The sequence below is a fragment of the Perca fluviatilis genome, chromosome 5 (assembly GCF_010015445.1).
Source record: "Perca fluviatilis chromosome 5, GENO_Pfluv_1.0, whole genome shotgun sequence".
NCBI lineage: Eukaryota > Metazoa > Chordata > Actinopteri > Perciformes > Percidae > Perca > Perca fluviatilis.
Window position 1 is genome coordinate 18,939,504 of NC_053116.1, and position 17,951 is coordinate 18,957,454.

General features: G+C 39.7%; 3 protein-coding genes across 6 annotated transcripts in view; 2 read left to right on the forward strand and 1 right to left on the reverse strand.

The window, feature by feature from the left end:
- ddx20 (DEAD (Asp-Glu-Ala-Asp) box polypeptide 20) overlaps nt 1-3,836 on the forward strand; it is an 8,319-nt gene extending 4,483 nt beyond the window's left edge. Inside the window, exons 2-7 of the mRNA XM_039800431.1 lie at nt 358-533; nt 655-713; nt 1,105-1,187; nt 1,335-1,440; nt 2,232-2,333; nt 2,465-3,836. Coding sequence (XP_039656365.1) covers nt 358-533; nt 655-713; nt 1,105-1,187; nt 1,335-1,440; nt 2,232-2,333; nt 2,465-3,639 — 1,701 coding nt within the window. The 3' untranslated portion in view covers nt 3,640-3,836. The remainder of the gene's footprint in view (nt 1-357; nt 534-654; nt 714-1,104; nt 1,188-1,334; nt 1,441-2,231; nt 2,334-2,464) is intronic.
- A 66-nt stretch (nt 3,837-3,902) lies between these two features.
- On the forward strand, nt 3,903-6,864 carry LOC120559196 (5-hydroxytryptamine receptor 1-like). Its single transcript, XM_039800737.1, has 2 exons — nt 3,903-5,359; nt 6,010-6,864. Exons 1-2 carry the CDS (start codon nt 4,352-4,354, stop codon nt 6,163-6,165), a joined length of 1,164 nt encoding a protein of 387 aa, XP_039656671.1. The 5' UTR covers nt 3,903-4,351; the 3' UTR covers nt 6,166-6,864.
- The window catches only part of kcnd3 (potassium voltage-gated channel, Shal-related subfamily, member 3), a 131,814-nt gene continuing 120,327 nt past the window's right edge, over nt 6,465-17,951 (reverse strand). For 3 of the 4 annotated variants that reach the window (XM_039800735.1, XM_039800733.1, XM_039800734.1), the window contains 4 exons: nt 15,337-15,369; nt 15,006-15,098; nt 10,666-10,925; nt 6,465-9,828 (listed from right to left, as the gene is read on the reverse strand). In XM_039800735.1, coding sequence (XP_039656669.1) covers nt 9,654-9,828; nt 10,666-10,925; nt 15,006-15,098; nt 15,337-15,369 — 561 coding nt within the window. In that variant the 3' untranslated portion in view covers nt 6,465-9,653. The remainder of the gene's footprint in view (nt 9,829-10,665; nt 10,926-15,005; nt 15,099-15,336; nt 15,370-17,951) is intronic. The other variant, XM_039800736.1, reaches the window with a different exon arrangement.

Below are 17,951 nucleotides of genomic sequence, written 5' to 3' on the forward strand. Positions count from 1 at the left end.
GCTGTCCTGGCTAACAGAGAATCCCTATAATAAGACAACATCGACAGTATAATAAAGCTTATAATGTTTATAATGTGATAATATAAGTATTTAATAATGTTCTTTCTTCCTAAGGGTGTGAGGTGATTAACAGTAAGCAAAGAGTGACAAAAGGCCCGTTCTGAAAACACTTACCTCTTTGACAGAATCAAATTTAGGCCTCGTGTTTTACTTTGAAGTTTGAAACAGACTTTTGTTTTGTTGGTGGAGAATTTTGTGTTTCAGAAAACAATCCTTGATTTTGACAGATACGGTGAAACACATCCCACCAAAAACACATGTATTATGCTTTTCAGTCAGTTGTGCTTGAATTGATATTCTCCCATGTATGTTGATCTTGTGTGCACCCTGCCAGGCCTGAAGCAGTATTACAAGCTGGTGCAGTCCGATCCTTTACCCCACAAGGTTTTCGAGGCGAAGGTGGAGCACTTGCTAGAGCTTTTCAGTAAAATCCCATTCAACCAGGCACTAGTGTTCTCCAACCTACACACAAGGTATTTTAATGTTTACCCTTGTCCTCATAGGTGCTCTTGATTATCTTTATTATCAGCAAGAAAAATGTATCTTTTTCATTAGATCTGAAAATTGAATATATGGTGTGGATTGCTCCCACAGGGCTCAGCACCTGGCAGACATCCTGTCCTCCAAAGGCTTACCTGCTGCTTGTATTTCAGGTGAGAGGGCCTTTTGGAAAAGCAGTGATGTTTGTGTGGAATGTACGTAGTATTGACATGCTAATCAATCAACAGAAAATCTGTATTGATGATTTTGATAGTTGAGTATTTTTAGAAGTCATTTATAAAAATGGAGGTTGTGTAACTTGGCATAGACCCATCTATACTTAGGCCTCATTATTTTTGACATCTTCATAGACTTAGCAGTTAATTAATTAAATGAAGAAATAATTGATTGCAAATGATCTTGAAGCATTCATCATTAAGAAGTGATTTGGACTAGTTTTCTCTTTTGCGAAAGAGAAGACAAACCTATCTTTTCTATCATAGGCTGTCTTAGTAGAGCTGTTGTGATCTGATTTGATGTGACTGTATATAATGATGTGTACAGGTGGTCTGAGTCAGGACCAGAGACTGGAGGCCATGTCAAAACTGAAGCAGTACCAGTGCAGGGTGCTCATCTCCACTGACCTGGTGAGACACACATTGTGCTACTTTCACCCATCACTACATTCTTGTCTTTATGGATCTCTCAAAAGTGTTATGCAAGGCTTTGGTTTTATTATCAGCTTCTGGTCTTTAATTCTGCTTGTTTTCTCTCTGTCCTTTCCTTCCCGTCAGACTTCCAGGGGTATAGATGCAGATAAAGTAAATTTGGTGATAAACCTTGATGTGCCACAGGACTGGGAGACCTATATGCACCGTATTGGACGTGCTGGCCGCTTTGGTTAGTCTCCAATACTGTTTGAATTAACAGCAAGTAGTGTTGTGTGATATTGGGCATTTACACATTTTGTGAGATCACCCAAGAAGACATTTTGATGGAAGCAATATCCCGATGTGCACTTTTGACTGAAAACCTAAACTAAAATGGCTTAAATGTAACTTTTGCTTGCAGTTAAAACAGAAGATGCAGGTTTTTTTTTTGCTGAATTCATTCATGCTTATTCAGAGGGAATGTTTTGAAGAGCATGTGTTTTGAGTTTCAACGTTTTCTTAACATTTTGACAATTTCAAATAAAGGCCAGTCATATACCAACAGACACAGTCGGTTGAAGATCAGTATTGCAGCCCATGCAGATAATCAGTTTATATTCTGGTAGTTCTGGTATTTTTTTTTTTTTATATATATAAAAATTGTTTGTTTTGGCTGTAATGTTACTCTAAATTAGACTTGATTTGCTTCCTGACACTATTTTGAAGATTTGCTTGGGCTTCTGGAGTATTATTAGCAAGTGTGACCGCCTAGCAAGGTCAACGGGTTCCTAATTATCAGCATTTAATTATCGTGTGTGTGTGTGTGTGTGTGTGTGTGTGTGTGTGTGTGTGTGTGTGTGTGTGTGTGTGTGTGTGTGTGTGTGTGTGTGTGTGTGTGTGTGTGTGTGTGTGTGTGTGTGTGTGTGTGTGTGTGTGTGTGTGTGTGTGTGTGTGTGATCCCTACACACAACTCACACAGCCTCCTTTATCCCTTCCTATAATTTGAATGGGTTTTCATCAGGATTACATTTTTGTTTGCAGGCACTCAGGGGCTGGCAGTGACCTACTGTTGCCATGGTGAGGAGGAGAACAAGATGATGGCCATTGCTCAAAAGTGCAGCCTGAGATTGTCGATGTTGCCATGTGAGTCCTGCCAACATGTCCGTCACCATTTTTACATGCAGCACATGTAACTTTTTCTTCTTTTTGAAACAAATCCTTTAATTTAATGGGATTGTGGAAAATTAATTCCAGTCTGTCTTCTGTCCTTTTAGCCACCATAGAGCCTGGGTTGATGGACGAGCAGTGTGACTGGGATGTCTGCACTGAGGCTTCCACTCCAGGCCCCTTACCCCAGCTCTCCTCCAGGACAGAGAAGAAGAAGAAGCAGCATGCCAAGTCGGTCCCAGATCACACTCTGGAGCACAGCAGTCAAAGGAAGCCAGAGAAGACCCATCCAGCGCCCAGGCTGGGAGCACACGATGAATGCAATCTGAGAAGAGCTTCTCCTGCAAAGGACACTCTCCCACATGGTCCTCCACTAGCGGTGCCGACTCGAAAAGAGCAGCAAGACGCTCTGCCCAAGATCTCTCCTCTCAGCTCGTTCAAGAATTATAGGTCAAGGTTTTTGGCCTTTGAGGAGGCTGAGCGGGACTACCACAGCTTCATTACCACAGGGTTGGGGAGATTGGTGGAAGTGTTTAGGGAGTTCAGAGGTGGAGAGGACGGTGATCCGAAGGGGCATAGGGAGTCTTTCACACTTAATGACGACGGAGGTCAAAGTTTAAAACAAAACAGAAAACAGTGGAAATCTAACATTTCACCTCCAAGGTCAGTTTCTGGTTCTTCAAACTCGCAGTCTGATGAGGACGATGAGACAAATCAGACCAGAGGACGTAAATACAGAGCAATCACTGAGCCTCAGACAGAAGCTAGAGAAACACCCTCTCCGTCCAAACCAAAAGCAGAGACCACTAGATCCAATGTTTGTACTTCTTCTGCACCCAAAATGTATCGCCAGAGAACCTGTGCGTCAAGTGCGAGAGTTTCGTCTCAGCCTGAGATCTACGATTCCATACCAATCGTTAAATCAAGCCGACATCCCAGTCAGACGGCTCCAGCACATACTGACAGAAATGAATCCAGAAAGATTAAACAAAAGACTGTGGATCAGAGCAAAAAGATTTCAGAGAAGATGAACAGAGAGCAAAAGAGGGAAAGGGATGAAGGAGAACACGATGATGATGATGATGATGATCATGATCATGATGAAGAGGAGTGGAGTGCTGAAACTTACTGGAGAGCCAGCTACAGAGCCTGGAATGATTACTATGCCTCTATGTCTCCTTTTCAAGAGCAAAATTACCAAAGCTACTACGGTGTAGCCCACAACTGGATGGCGGCTTATCGTATGAATGCCGTCTACATGGAAGAACTCCTGAAACACTGACATGTCTATACTGTTAATCAGGACGTCCAATCGTGCTGTTGTCTGAATGTCCCCTGCAAAAAATTTAGTACAAAAGTTTGCACTTCTTGTCAAGCATATTGCTCTTCCATTTTTGAGTATGTATTTTTCAATGAATTCATACCATAACCTGTATGCCCCTATTATCTTTCTAATAAATTACAAGTATGGAGCATGTACTTCAAGCCCTCTTCTGTTATGCCTCTACTCATTCACATGCTATTAAACTATCTTGTTTTTTTATAATATTGATTTTCTTTTTATGTTAGAACTTTAGAGTATACAGAGCATCCTCAACACAAGCCATTAATCAAAACCGATGTTTAAAGAGGAAGGTGAAGAAGGGGCACGCAACTGTTCAATTTACTTTATGTAATCACTATAGCAGGGCATAGCTAAGGTCATTCAACTCCACATGCTCCTGATTACAGGCTAATCAACCACGACCATTTAACCAATCAGTGCCGGGCAAAACAAAAGGGAAACACCAATTTAAAACCAGGGGCCCACTTCAGCTCATTTTTACCGTCTGTAGCGTTTGTCACCAATTTAATTCATCATGCAGAAAGGTGAATGGTGAATGGCTCTTTTTATCAGTTACAGCACACTGATGTGTACTATAACTGGTAGACAGATTTGTCTAGCATGAACCAAAGAGCTTTCACATAATGAAAAGAACAAAACGGGTGAAATTATGGACGTACTCGCATGGACACAATGTTTTTTCATATTTAACTGCACAGTCTTAACCTTAGCAGTAGTATTGGGTTTACCTGGGAACTTGTGGGTTTGTTGGGTTGTTTTCAGGACCAAGAGCATGCAGACCTTCAATAACGCGCTGCTGGTCAGCTTGGCCGCCAGTGACCTATTGAAGTGCTCTGTGGACACACCGCTGCTGCTCTTCTCTTTTCTGCGTTACAGGAAGGACAGCCAGGTGTCAGTGTCTGTGTGCACCCTGCAGCAGTTCACCTATGCCCTGTGCAGCTGTGTCCAGCTGCTCACGCTTGTCAGCATCAGCGTGGAGCGCTTCCAAGCCATCGCGTTCCCTTTCCAAACCGAGAGGAGGAAAGCGAGGGTCAGTCTCTGGATCCTGTCCATCTGGGCATGCGGACTCATTTTGGCTATAATCTCTCTGACTCTTTCCAAAAAGGCGCTTTTTTACATGCTCTGCCGTTCGCACCTCGGGGGTCATGGCGACGAGCGTCTACAATATTCGGATCCATTTGGACCCTACGTGCTGGTCCCGGTGTGGGTATTGTCTCTGACTGTGATTGTTATCCACTACGTACGGATATTCAATGTTGTTAGACGGCACCGAAAGAAAGTGTTCAGTCAGGAAGTCCAGCTGAGGGCGACGGTCTCGGAACACGTCTGTGGCTGTGTGAGTGTCAATGCTTCAGCACCACGGACAGCTCCGCCGGGCTCCTTCAGCCCGTTGCCTCCCAGCCGGACGGTGCTCTTGGTGGCCGAGGCCAGTGCTCCCTGTGCGGGCTCCTCCACAGGAGGCGCCCCAGGAAGACCTCCGGAGATTGTTGGGGCAGTGTGTCTTCTGACCCCTGGGGCCAGGGAGCGGGGGAAGAAACAGATGGAAAGGAAGCTGGCCCAGCGTTTTGGGTACATAATCATTGCGTTCACGCTTTCCTGGGTGCCTATGGTGGTTATTTTGCTAACGAACGTCATCTCGTGGCATAACACTGACAAAGTGAGTGCAGCAATTTTTGTGTTTTTTTTCATTAGGCAATTAATGCAAATGGCCATACTAAAAAATACTAAAAAACAACGTACCGTGTAATGCAATCCAGTATGACTGTAATTTGTGAGGAGCTGCACAAAATATTAGAAACCTCACTCCAAATAATACAACAAAAACAAAATAAATACAATTTAATAGTATCAACAAAAGCTGAACATTTTAAGTTAGGTATAAGGTATTTAAGTTTAAGATAGTTTTGCATGGCTATTAGAATGCATTGCACAACTATTTATATTATTCTGATCACTGTGTAAAATGCAATAATGCATAATAGTACTAATTGATTAATCAATGAATAACCAACAATTTTGACAAAGTAATTATTAAATAATCAAACTGAATCTGTTTGTGTTTTGGACAGTTGGTCGATAAAAACAAGCAAAAATTTCAGCTTGTTATCTGTGAAGTTATGAACTATTTTCTGCCATTTTTGATTTAATGATTAATTGATGAATCAAATAGAAAAATAAAATAAGAGATTAATCATTAATGAAAATAATAATTTGGGCCCTAGATCATGCTGTATCTGTCCTGCAGAAACATTATGGAATGTATGCTGTGTTGAAATATCCAAAAGCTCTCTCCTGTTTTCCCCACAGTTGCTGATGGAGCTGGAGACATCAGCTATGGTGCTGACCTGTGTGCAGGCTGCAGTGGATCCCCTCATCTATACATTAGTCACTAGACAGTTTCGCTCTGAACTCAGCAAGATCCTCTCCTCCATCCCAAGGTGTCCCCGAGAACGGAGTGCCTGAAGGTTCAAAAATGTTTGAACATTTGGATCACATGTACTGCACTTTTGAGAAATCACGCACGCACACACACACCTGATAGTTGACATCTGTCTGAATGGCTGGATATGAAACTGTTGTGCTGTGTGCTTCTCATTACATTCAAGTATATACAACAGGGAAAACATGAAATTAGGCTAAAAAAGTGAATGATCAAAATAATAATCTTTCATTATTAGCTAAGCTATTTCATGGTGCATAACCATGTCACTCACACACAGAGTGATTTAGAGGTGAATGAAAAAGAGAGACCACAGATTCAGTATTTGTGGCAGATATAGATGTTTTATCAGGCGTTTCACAGTCGGGACACAAGACAAGGTCATAAATAATATCCAACACCTGACAAGATACGCACAGCAGTAGTCTCAACAACAGCAGGTGGAATAGGAGGGCAAAGCAAAGAGTGAGAGAGAAACTGACTGAGCCCAGAAAAAAGACAATCAAAGGGGAGTACATAACAGAGAAAGAGAGAGACAAAACACAATCACAGACATCTGTTTTTGTTGTTTGTAAATAAAAATGCAATCCTTTGACACTTTGAGTGGAGAAATGCTTACATAATAAATAAACTGTGTCATTTGAAAGTGCAGCTGACACAACACAACCTGTCTTGAAACAGGGAAGCAGTAAATAATTCACGTTAAATCACTGTCCAAGCAAGGAAAAAAAAATACAGGAAACCTCACTTCTGCTATTACCTATGTCATACCCTTGTAGTTTTCAATAGATTCTAAATGTCGGACTTGATGCTGTGAATATGAAGTCAATGTCTTCAATCCCACTTTTAAAATTACACTGAAAAAACTCTGCTTGTCTTCTTTTTTTTTTTACTCCAGGTAAATTTGCGCACAGTTTGACTTAACTCTACTGGATCTAGGCAGCTGTTGTCACTGTGTACAGTACTAAATTACCAGCAATAGTAGTAGGTCTCTGGTAGGAATATCAGAGGTAAAACACATCCTGCTCCAACTCTGTAGAATATTTTTGGCTTTTTTGTAGGTTGGAACTAACCTCAGGATCAGAGGGAACTAAATCACAAAAGTCTAAAGGGACCTTAGGGTCTTGTGTAGTGATGCACTGATATGGTATCCATTATGCTATGTATTTCCACCCATATTGGCTGATAAGATGATAAAGATGTGTTTTTTTTTGTAAGTCTTAGTACAAATAAGTGTAAAATTGGTTAAGTATTTCAGATGTCTCCATATTAAGGTAATTAGATACTTTAAAAAAAGGCCATTATACATTTTGCTACTAGTCTGACAGTTGTTAGTCTACTTCTACAGGAAAAAAAAACAACAACTTTCACATCAGCTACATATGGGCAGACATAATATTAGTCCAATTCCAGTATTGCTTTTGAAATATGCTCTTGGCTGATATTGACAGTATGCTGATATATTATTACATCTCTAGCACTGTACGTGTGTTCTAGATCTCCACATTTTATTTCATCAATGTGGAGCAGAAGTGGGGGCTTAGTCTGCTGTGACTGAAGTTCCCCTGCCCAGCATTGGAGAAACCCCAGCAGTGGTCTCATCCACGTAAAGACAGACCTCTCTGTGTAGCTGTTGGAGTCAAAATGACATTCCAGATGAAAAAAGCCAACAGGGAGGCATCCGCTAGGAGGTCAGCAGAGCTAAAAGGTCACGGTCCATAGGTACGAAGGTCAACTTTGATGGGATTTGATGAAAAGTAATACTAAAGTTACATGGTGGTGCTGCGAGTTGACAGAACAGACAGAATTGCACATGTATTTGGTGATAGAGATCTGTGGATGGCTCATCCGGTGTCCTCTGTGTCTTTGTGGTCACCGTTTCAACATATTGCCCTGCTTTAAATTCTCCAGAAGATAAAGTAAATAAAATCCTTTGAAACAACAAGAAGGACAAAAAGTACAAACACCAAGTTTCCTAACCACATGGAGTACACATACTCAACAACTTCGAAAAATGCCCGCTGAGTTTGGGGAAGAAAAAACATTGACAGCTATAAAGACTACTGAAAGCATACTGTTGTTCACACAGGAGGTAGGGATACCACAGGACAACAACGAGAGAGAGAGAGAGAGAGAGAGAGAGAGACAGAGAGAGTGAGACAGAGAGAGTGAGAGCGAAAGACAGACTGAGGGAGAAAGAGAGACAATGAGAAGACAGCTTCACTGGTTCTGCCAAACGATGGTCAAATATTACAAAATATTCTATTAACAATATTCACAAAGAACCCAGGCTCAGGACAGATTTGTGTCAGAAATTCCCAGCGAAACGCCTTGTGCTTTTTATAGTGGTGATTTAAATCAAACCTACTTTTTTTGGTTTATTTGTAAGAGAATTGATTTATTTGAGGTCTGTCTGTCTGTAGGAGCCAAAAGGGAAAAGACTGGGGAGGTGGTGGTGGTGGGGAGATTCAGAAAACTAAACACAAATAAATCTCTTTTTACTCCAGCAACAGGCACATATTGTGTAAAAGGCTTGTAGCTGAGAATTTCTGACAGAAATGTGTACAACTAACTCTTCAGAGTGGCAGCTAGTCAAATATGCCATATACTGAGCCATTGAGACTTCCAGAAGAATGGAAACACAAGCTTCCAATCAACTGAGACAAACCCATTCTCACACACATACATACTCACAGGCACATACCTCCTATCCAAAACGTCACAATTCCTTTATCTAGCAAAAAGTCACATACACTCCTTCACAAATATGCAACTCATTGATGAAGCTATCACAGACACACCTACCATATTTCATCTTTTAAAGGATTTTCACTCAACTGGGTTGATATTGGACCTGAAAAAGAATGGTGGCATATTTATCTATCAAGAGGTGAGTGGGCCAAAATGACACAAAAGGGTAGGGTTAGATCTGTTGACAAAAAAGTTCTAATAATGTATTATTCTTTCTTTCCCTTTAAGATTTCTTCCTTTTCCCTTTATAGCTCCTGCTAAATAAAAGATCGTAAGAGTCAAACTGAAGCAGAAATCATAAAAATGTGCTTTGTACACAGTGACACATGACTTACTCTGAGGACTCATTTCACACACTTGGGAGGCACACTCTCACACGCCTCCTCATCTGAAACGACACCCTACGAAATTCTCTTTCATACACACACACACACACACACACACACACACACACACACACACACACACACACACACACACACACACACACACACACACACACACACACACACACACAAGCGCATACGTGCACATGTGTGCCAACCACTAACATGAATACACTGCATCTAAAAGCCGTCCTCTGTCTGTACAGGGTGTCCATGTCATTACAGTTCATGACCAGCAGAGGGCAGGCTCCACCACAGCCAGAATAGGACTCTGAATGCCTTCTCCTCCATCATTCCCAGTCCTCCTCTGTCCCTCAGTCTGTCTCGATGAGTCTTTATCTGTCTTTCTGTGTGATGTGCCTGCACTCTAGTCTTCACAGTGCAGACACCTTCACAACGTTCTGGTGGATGGGGCCAGCGGGCAGATGAGCATCTCCCTCAGTAGTCGTCACTGGCGGTGTTGGAATACTGATGATTGCTGTGGTGATCTGGCTGCTCTGGCAGTTCATGGATGCTGGCTCGTCTACGCGCATGTTCAGACTGGAGCGGCTACAGGAAGGAAAGGAGGACAGGAAATTAGGGCTTATGGATAGTTTGTCTAGGTAGACACATTTTGCTAAAAGTTGCTAGCTCATGTCCCAGACCAGTTCTATTGAGGATAAAAGGTAATGAGAACCCCTCCTCTTTTTATTTGACAGCCACTGTTCAAGGTCAAGGTTGCTTGTATGGTCTCCCAAAGCATAACACTGTCTTGGAGGAGCCCTTAACAAAAAACAATAATCCTTTTTACCCCTTTCAAACTGTACAAACAACCCTTAAATCATCATTAGTGTGAATGGGTCAAAACATTTTATAGAGCTTTAAAAAAAACAGATGTAATTGTGAAAGTGTTGCTTGTCAAGAATCAACACCCAACTCTGCTCTACACAGAGCCAAAGCAAACTGGCTGGTGAGAAAAGATGAGTGCCAAGCAAGCTTAACACCCCCTAATATTTGGTGTTGGTGGACCAATCCAGAGCTATAATGTGAGGGGATATTCAACCTGCATTTTTAAGATGGAGCAACCATTAGTCTAAAATTAATAAGAAACTATTTTTTATAATCAATTAATAATTTTTAATAAATTTTCAAGCAACAATGCCAACATTCACTGGTTTAGGTTTCACAACTGTGAAGATTTTCTGCTTTTCTATGTCATAAATTACAGTAAACTGAATGTCTTTGGGTTTTGGACTGTTGGCTGAATACAACTCCTTGAGCTGCAGGCATTTCTCACACTACAACATCTTGGGTTGTAGGTTTTACTTAAAAGAACTGCTCTACCTATCACTACACACAAGTTGAAGGATATTTTTGGACCCTCTCCTTAAGAAATCATGAGCTCACCTGGTGGTGAGGGGCTGGATGTGGATGGTGCTGAGCTCCTGCAAGCCTTGTTGATGTGTGTGTGCATGTGTCAAAGGCTGCATGTGTGCTGGGCCACTGGCATTTGGTAAAGGGGTGTGGTGCTTCTTGCTTCGGCGGGTGCAGCATGTGCCAGTCACACCATCCTGGCTGGAGAGGGAGGGGCTTCGAGACGAGTAATTTTGCAGCCCTGCCTCCAGGTAGCTCTGCTGGTAATACTGCTCATCCACAAACTCATGATTCTACAAACAAGACAGAGAGAACAAGACCAGCACAAGGCAGAAAACACACAGACAGAGAGAGAGAGTAAAAAAAAGGATGTGACATTTACAACATTTATATTTATGAACATGTACTGTATATGGCTGATATAGCCTGTCATTTTCAGTTTCATAGCCTGGGTCAATAACTCCTCAGTAAATATGTGATTATTTTTTTACATATGCCTGTGTGCAGCTGTGTGTGTGTGCATGCACATTGAATATTCCTGTGTGTTGGAGCTTAATTTAGAATACATTTTCCATAGTCAGTTCCTTAAAGAGGCAATGATCTCTACTTTTTTATTAACAATGGATTGCATGACTACTTGTGTGTTAAAGGGGTCACTCATAGCGATGAACCCACACAAAATTATTGATTATTGAATAATGTTTGGTGGACACAAACATTACTCCAAATTAATTAACCACATGTATTGAGGAGGTAGGATATTCTGACGGACGTTTCCTGCCTGACAGAATGAGATACCCTCCTTTAAACCACATTTATTGAGGAGGTAGGCCATTCTGATCAATGTTTCCTGCCTGACAGAATGAGCTACCCTCCTTTTAGTGTAACCGTCAGCAGACTGACAAATAGCGTTTTCCCCTGGGCCATACGGACTGCCAACACTCATGGACACTCTTTTTGTCCATGACACTTATGGACACTCTGTCATAAGCCCTCACTCCACACCTTTTTTAATAACTACAGACATTTTTACCTTTTAGATTCTATGGATATTTATATTTAAATACATATGTAAAAAATGTATATCTTTCATATTATGTTAGTAGATACTATTTTAAATGAGAGCATATTGCTCGCTGAGCCTGTTCTTGTCCTTGTCTGGACATATGTCGTTCCCTGTTTTCTTGTTGTTGTTTTTTTGTGTGGTGCAAGGGTAGCTCTGTGAGAGCACCCTAAATTTCGTTGTACCTTCACAGTGCAATGACAATAAAGGCTATTCTCTTAATATTGCTATTCTGCTGGATGTGTAAATAGGCAACTGTTTTCGAACATGTTCACCATATAAACTGTAAAGGTGATAACATGTCAATGTCCCATTAGCTGCCCTTAAGTGTCCAGAACAAATTATTTATTTCAGGTTTAACTTTACATTCATGCTAACCTCCATGTGCTCCATTTTCACAAGTACACAAGGTAATAAATGAGAGTTTGGGTGTGTGTGTGTGTGTGTGCAGCAGCAGCGCATGCTAGATTCTTTCATTCGCCAATCTCTGAATTGTGCCAGGCTGAAACAGACAACAGTGTGTCTGTATCACATACAGGCAGACAAGCGTGTATCATAAGGGAAATGCAGTGTATTGGACATCACGCTACAATGGGCTGCATTTGCTCATGCACATTCAAATACTTTAGATTTATTACACATTAAGCCTGGCTGTCAGTTATTTTCAAACAGCGAGCCACAGCTAGACAGAAACGTATGGATGATTGCACAATCAAGGGTTTAAACTAGAAATGAATTTCCTGCAGAAAATGAATTTCCTGCAGAAAATGCTTGTGAATGCTGAAAAGCTAAATTGCTATAGCTAAACTGGATTGCTGGTATAATTGCATAAGAAGAAGGTGAAGCAGTTAGAATAGTTGGAAAAGTGGTAATGGTTTTAATTAGTATGAATTTCATTGAAATGTTGAATAATACCAATAATGTTTTAACAAAAGTGGAATATTTAAAGTAAAAAAAAAGAAAAGTCATAGTATTGGTTATGTCATAAAGTCAAAGTATAGGTATGTCTAAAAAGGTAATATAAAAGTCAAAGTATAATATATCAAAAAAGTAATAAAAAAGTCATAGAAGAGTTTTTAGGGAAAATTCATGAAAAAGACAGTATAGTATGTCGAAAAAAGTCATAGTGTGTCGGAAAATTTCATAATATAGAATGTCGAAAAAAGTCAGAATATAGTATGTCAAAAAAAGTCAGTATAGTATATCAAAAAGTGATAAAACAGTCATAGTGTAGTATGTCGAAAAAGTCATGGTATAGTTTTCGAAAAAAGGCATAAAAAAGTCATAGTGTAGTATGTCGAAACAAGTCATAGTATAGAATGTTTAAAAAAATCACAATATAGTAAATGACACAAAAGTCATAGTATAGTATGTCGAAACAAGTCATAGTATAGAATGTTTAAAAAAATCACAATATAGTAAATAACACAAAAGTCATAGTATAGTATGTCAAAAGAAGTCATAAAAAGTCATAGTACAGTATGTTGTAAAAAGTCATAGTATAATATGTCTTAAAAAAAAGTGATAAAAAAGTAATTGTAGAGTATGTCTATATAGTATAAAACCAGAGAATTTGGACACATCACCTCTGTTCTTAGAGCTTTGCACTGACTTCCTATAAGTCAGAGAATTGATTTCAAAATACTGTTATTAACTTACAAAGCACTGAATGGTTTGGGACCAAAATACATGTGTGACATGCTGCTCTGTTAGCTTTTAGTTTTTACTCACCACAGTTATGGAATAAAATTCCTAAACACTTATGATCTGCCCCAACCCTGTGTTCTTTTAAGGCAAGACTTACAACTTTTCTGTTCAACATTGCTTTTCCTGAGGTCATTTAGAGATGGTCATTTTTCCTATATGCTTTGAAAGTCTTTTAAATTTACAGTTTGTTTGCTTTGTTATTGTTTTTATGATTGTTGAATTTTATGTTGTATTTGCTTTGTATGTGTATGCTTATGTAAAGCACTTTGAATTGACTTTGTGTATGAACTGTGCTATATAAATAAATTGCCTTTCCTATATTGAAAAAAGTGATAAAAAAGTCAGGGTATAATATATAAAAAAAGTCATGGTATAGTATGTCGAAAAAAGTGATAAAGTCATAGCATAGTATATTTGAAAAAAGTCATAGTATGGTATGTAGAAAAAAGTGATAAAACAATCACAGTATTGTATGTCGAAAAAAGTCATAGTGTAGCATGTCTAAAAAAAGTGTTAAAAATGTGAAAGTGTAGTATCTCGAAAAAAGGGATAAAAAAGTCATAGTATAGTATGTCGAAAAAAGTGATACAAATGTCAAAGTATAGTATGTCGAATAAAGTGATGAAAAAAGTCATAGTATAGTATGTCGAAAAAAGTGATAAAAAAGTCATCACTTTTTCGACATACTATAGTATGTCAAAAAAGTGATGAAAAAGTGATGGTATAGTATGTTGAAAAAGTGATGAATAAGTCATAGTATAGTATGTCAAACATTGATAAAAGAGTCATAGTATAGTATGAGAAAAAAGTCATACTGGGAATCGAACCTGGGTCAGAGTCTGCAGTTCTTACTTGCTGGTGCTATTTGGAGCTGTGTTAACCACTGAGCCACTGTATACCAAATAGCATAGTATGTCGAAAAAAGCCATTAAAAAGTCATAGCATGGCAGGTTAAAGTGTAGTATGTTTCAAAAATCATAGTATAGAATCTTTAAAAAATCATAGAAGTCATAAAAAGTCATAGTATATCATATCGAAAGAATTAATAGCATAGTATGTCGAAAAAAGTAATGTATAGTATCTCGAAAAAGTGGTAAAAAAGTCATAGTATGGGCGCCCAGATAGTTCAGTTGGTAGAGCGGGCGCCCATATATAGAGGTTTACTCCTCGATGCAGCGGGCCCAGGTTCGACTACGACCTGCGGCCCTTTGCTGCAGGTCATTCCCCCTCTCTCTCCCCTTTCTTCAGCTGTCCTGTTAAAAAATAAAAATGCCCCAAAAAAGTGCTTAAAAAAAAAGAAGTCATAGTCATATCATATGTCAAAAATAGTCATAGTATTGTATGTAAAAAAAAGTGATAAAAACTCATAGTATAGTATGTCAAAGAAAGTCTGGAAGAACATGCAAACTCCACACAAAAAGGCCCAGCCCATACTAGGAATCGACCAAGGCCAGTTAGAACAGTGCTAACCACTGAGCTAATTTAACTTTAATTTTTGTGATTCTGAAAAATAAGGTTGTGTAAATTGTTTTGATTCATCATTAGTAGAAATATTATTATGATATTATTAACATAAAGAGTGAATGAGTGTGTGCGCACTCACAGTGGTTTTCTCCAGACAGTGCAGCAGGTGGTGGTGCTGGCTCTCTAGTAGAGAGGTGGACTTGGTTAATCGCTGCTCCTCCTCAGTGGAACTCTGTAACACACACACACACACACACACACACACACACACACACACACACACACACACACACACACACACACACACACACACACACACACACACACACACACACACACACACACACACACACACACACACACACACACACACACACACACACACACACACACAAGCTATTTTACAGTTTTGTTTTAAGGAAGACACTAATCAGATGCTGGAGGTGCACGACCGGCTGCTATCTAAATACCTGATTTGAAAGGTTCATCTTGTATGGAAGTTGCTTAAGTTGGAGAAGGAGAGAAAAGGACAACAGGTAGAGTTTTACTTGTGGTCATAGTTCAGCACTGAGAACAGACAGCAGTCAGGGCCGCAGTCATGCCAGTCAGACACAGAAAACATTACTATACTGACCCTGAGAGGCATATTTGCTAACATCAGTGGAGCCAGTGCACTGATCTGTGCTATAATGGAGACTTCTAGCACAACTCTCTCCTAATAGATACAGAGTATATACGATTAATATCAACATTTTGCCGTCATCTCTGTTATTGCAAAGGCTGGCAACTGGCAACTCTATAATGACTTGTATTCCATATTCCTTCTTTTCTATGTGTGTATCTGTGCGTGAACAAGTGAGCGGTGGTTTTCAGAAGAAGTTCATTTCTGGGCAGTGGTAAGGTGAGTCAGACAATATGTGGACTGCTGGGGAGCCTTGCGGATTTTCTAAGAAAGTGAATAAACCAGCAAAAACAACAAAAACATTTGATTGTAAATATTCAGCAGTCCATTTGCTAATATTTGTCAGAACAGTATGTTTGTATTGTTCTATTAGTCCATTAAATCATTTGACTGTCAGTTCATGACAAATTTGTAGAAAACACTTGCTCTGTGCAGACAAGAAACAAACTCTAAAATAATACAAAAAGGCCTTTATTGCCTGTTCGCTTATGTACACTCCGTTTCTCAAGTGATATTTGGAACAGATTTATGTTAAGCAGAATATTTGCCAACAGGATTTGAAGTTTAATATCCTTCATATATCCAACATCTAAGTAGGGTTTTGGGAAGAGCTAGTACACAGAAAAAACAGATTACTCTGCATTATTGTTATACATATTGGCCATAATAGCCTTAGCTTGAGCATGGGAAGATGTCTCCTTAGTATATTGCAGAATACCATCATTGTTCTTGTCAGAAGTAAAGCAGCGTTTCACATATACAGACTTTCAATGGGTTGCATCAGTCTTCCCCAGCAGCATCTGTGGTTGAGCGGTTTATAAAAAACAAAAACAAAAATACTGCCCCAATCCTGCATGCTGCACAGAACCGCCATAAGACAAGTAAAATGCCATGTTTGGAAGATTTGTAGTAGCAATTTTCTGTTTGTTAAGCGGAGCGGCTGGTGTTGTAAGCAGAAGCTTCTTTGCTGAGAGGGTACATTCCTTCGCTGATGACTCGGTTTGTCCTCGCCAAGACCGCTCACCTGTGTTCATGCTGCTTATCTGTACCTAACACAGCAGTAAAACACAGGTGTTTAGCCTGAGTTATTTCTGTCTTTCTCTATACGTGAGACTGCAAGCCCATATCAGCAATTTGTCTGGAGGCGGCTATGGTTCACCACCCAGGTGGCCGCCATACTGTAGAGACTGGTAACAGCTTGATCTGCTGAGCGACAAAACCCACTGTGTGTCGCTCTGCATGGTGCTGTACGTGTTGTTGGTAAATAGCTGCCTTAGAATTATACTTCAGTTGGAGAACAACATATTATTGCGCAGGCATCCATCTTCAAATAAGCTGTTAACTGTTGACATTGGTGTGGTGAAATCACTTCAACAAGAGCATACTGGAGAGGTACATGCATTGCTCTATAAAGTAATAAAGTTCCCAAATTCCAACATTATTATCAATTTAACTATAATATTGGTAGTCATAATGAAGTAGTCTGCCCTCTACAATAAATTTAATCTTAATTAAAGTCAAATCTTCATAGGAATACTAGTACAAAGAAAATAAATAAATATAGTTTTGTCTGTGTCATAAATAAAACAAACAGCAAAAACTGTGTCCTTGTTTATATAGAACTTTTGGAAACGTATCTCATCAGTGTCAAGAGTCAACAGTTTCTCTTAACATTGTTATGTCGAGAAGTAATTTCAAATAAAAAAAAAGAAATTCAATAAAGCAACTTTATAATTCAGTATATATTATGCAGGGAAGGTTTACTCATGACCCTTTGCTTGCAATTAAAATCAATTGAAACATAACCACGTATATAAAAACAACACTGCAGCCTTTGCAGCATATTGTCTCTTGCAATATCAATATGAATCCAATGCATTATTCAACCCTAGCTTGAGTATATGCACTGGTGCCATTCAGATTATGTCCTAACCATTACTATTGAACTGAGAGAGAGAGAGAGAGAGAGAGAGAGAGAGAGAGAGAGAGCACATAAAAAGAGAGAGACAGAGAGGGAGGAGGAAGCACTTGTTTTTGTTTTGGCGCTGTGTCAGCCCCGGGCCACTATAGTGCTTATGAACCACACCATTTTGGTGAGGCAAGGAACATCCTTGAGATGTGTTTACATTTCCTGCTGCATTGCCTGAAGCATGTTCCTCAGCTGGGCAGCTGAGCTCAGAGATGCTTACATTAGAAGTGCTTCTTATCAAATGAGATCACAGCTTAGCTGCTCTAATGAGTTGTGGGTGCATTCTAAGAATTGATAATTAAAGGAGCTAACCAACCAAGGCTGGCATCCAATGAGTACTTAGTTGTTGCCCGCTCTGAAATCCTCAGAACTGTTTTTCCAAGGAGATGCAGAGGTCAGGCTTTCTGGGTCCCTAGTTAAACAATTACAAATGT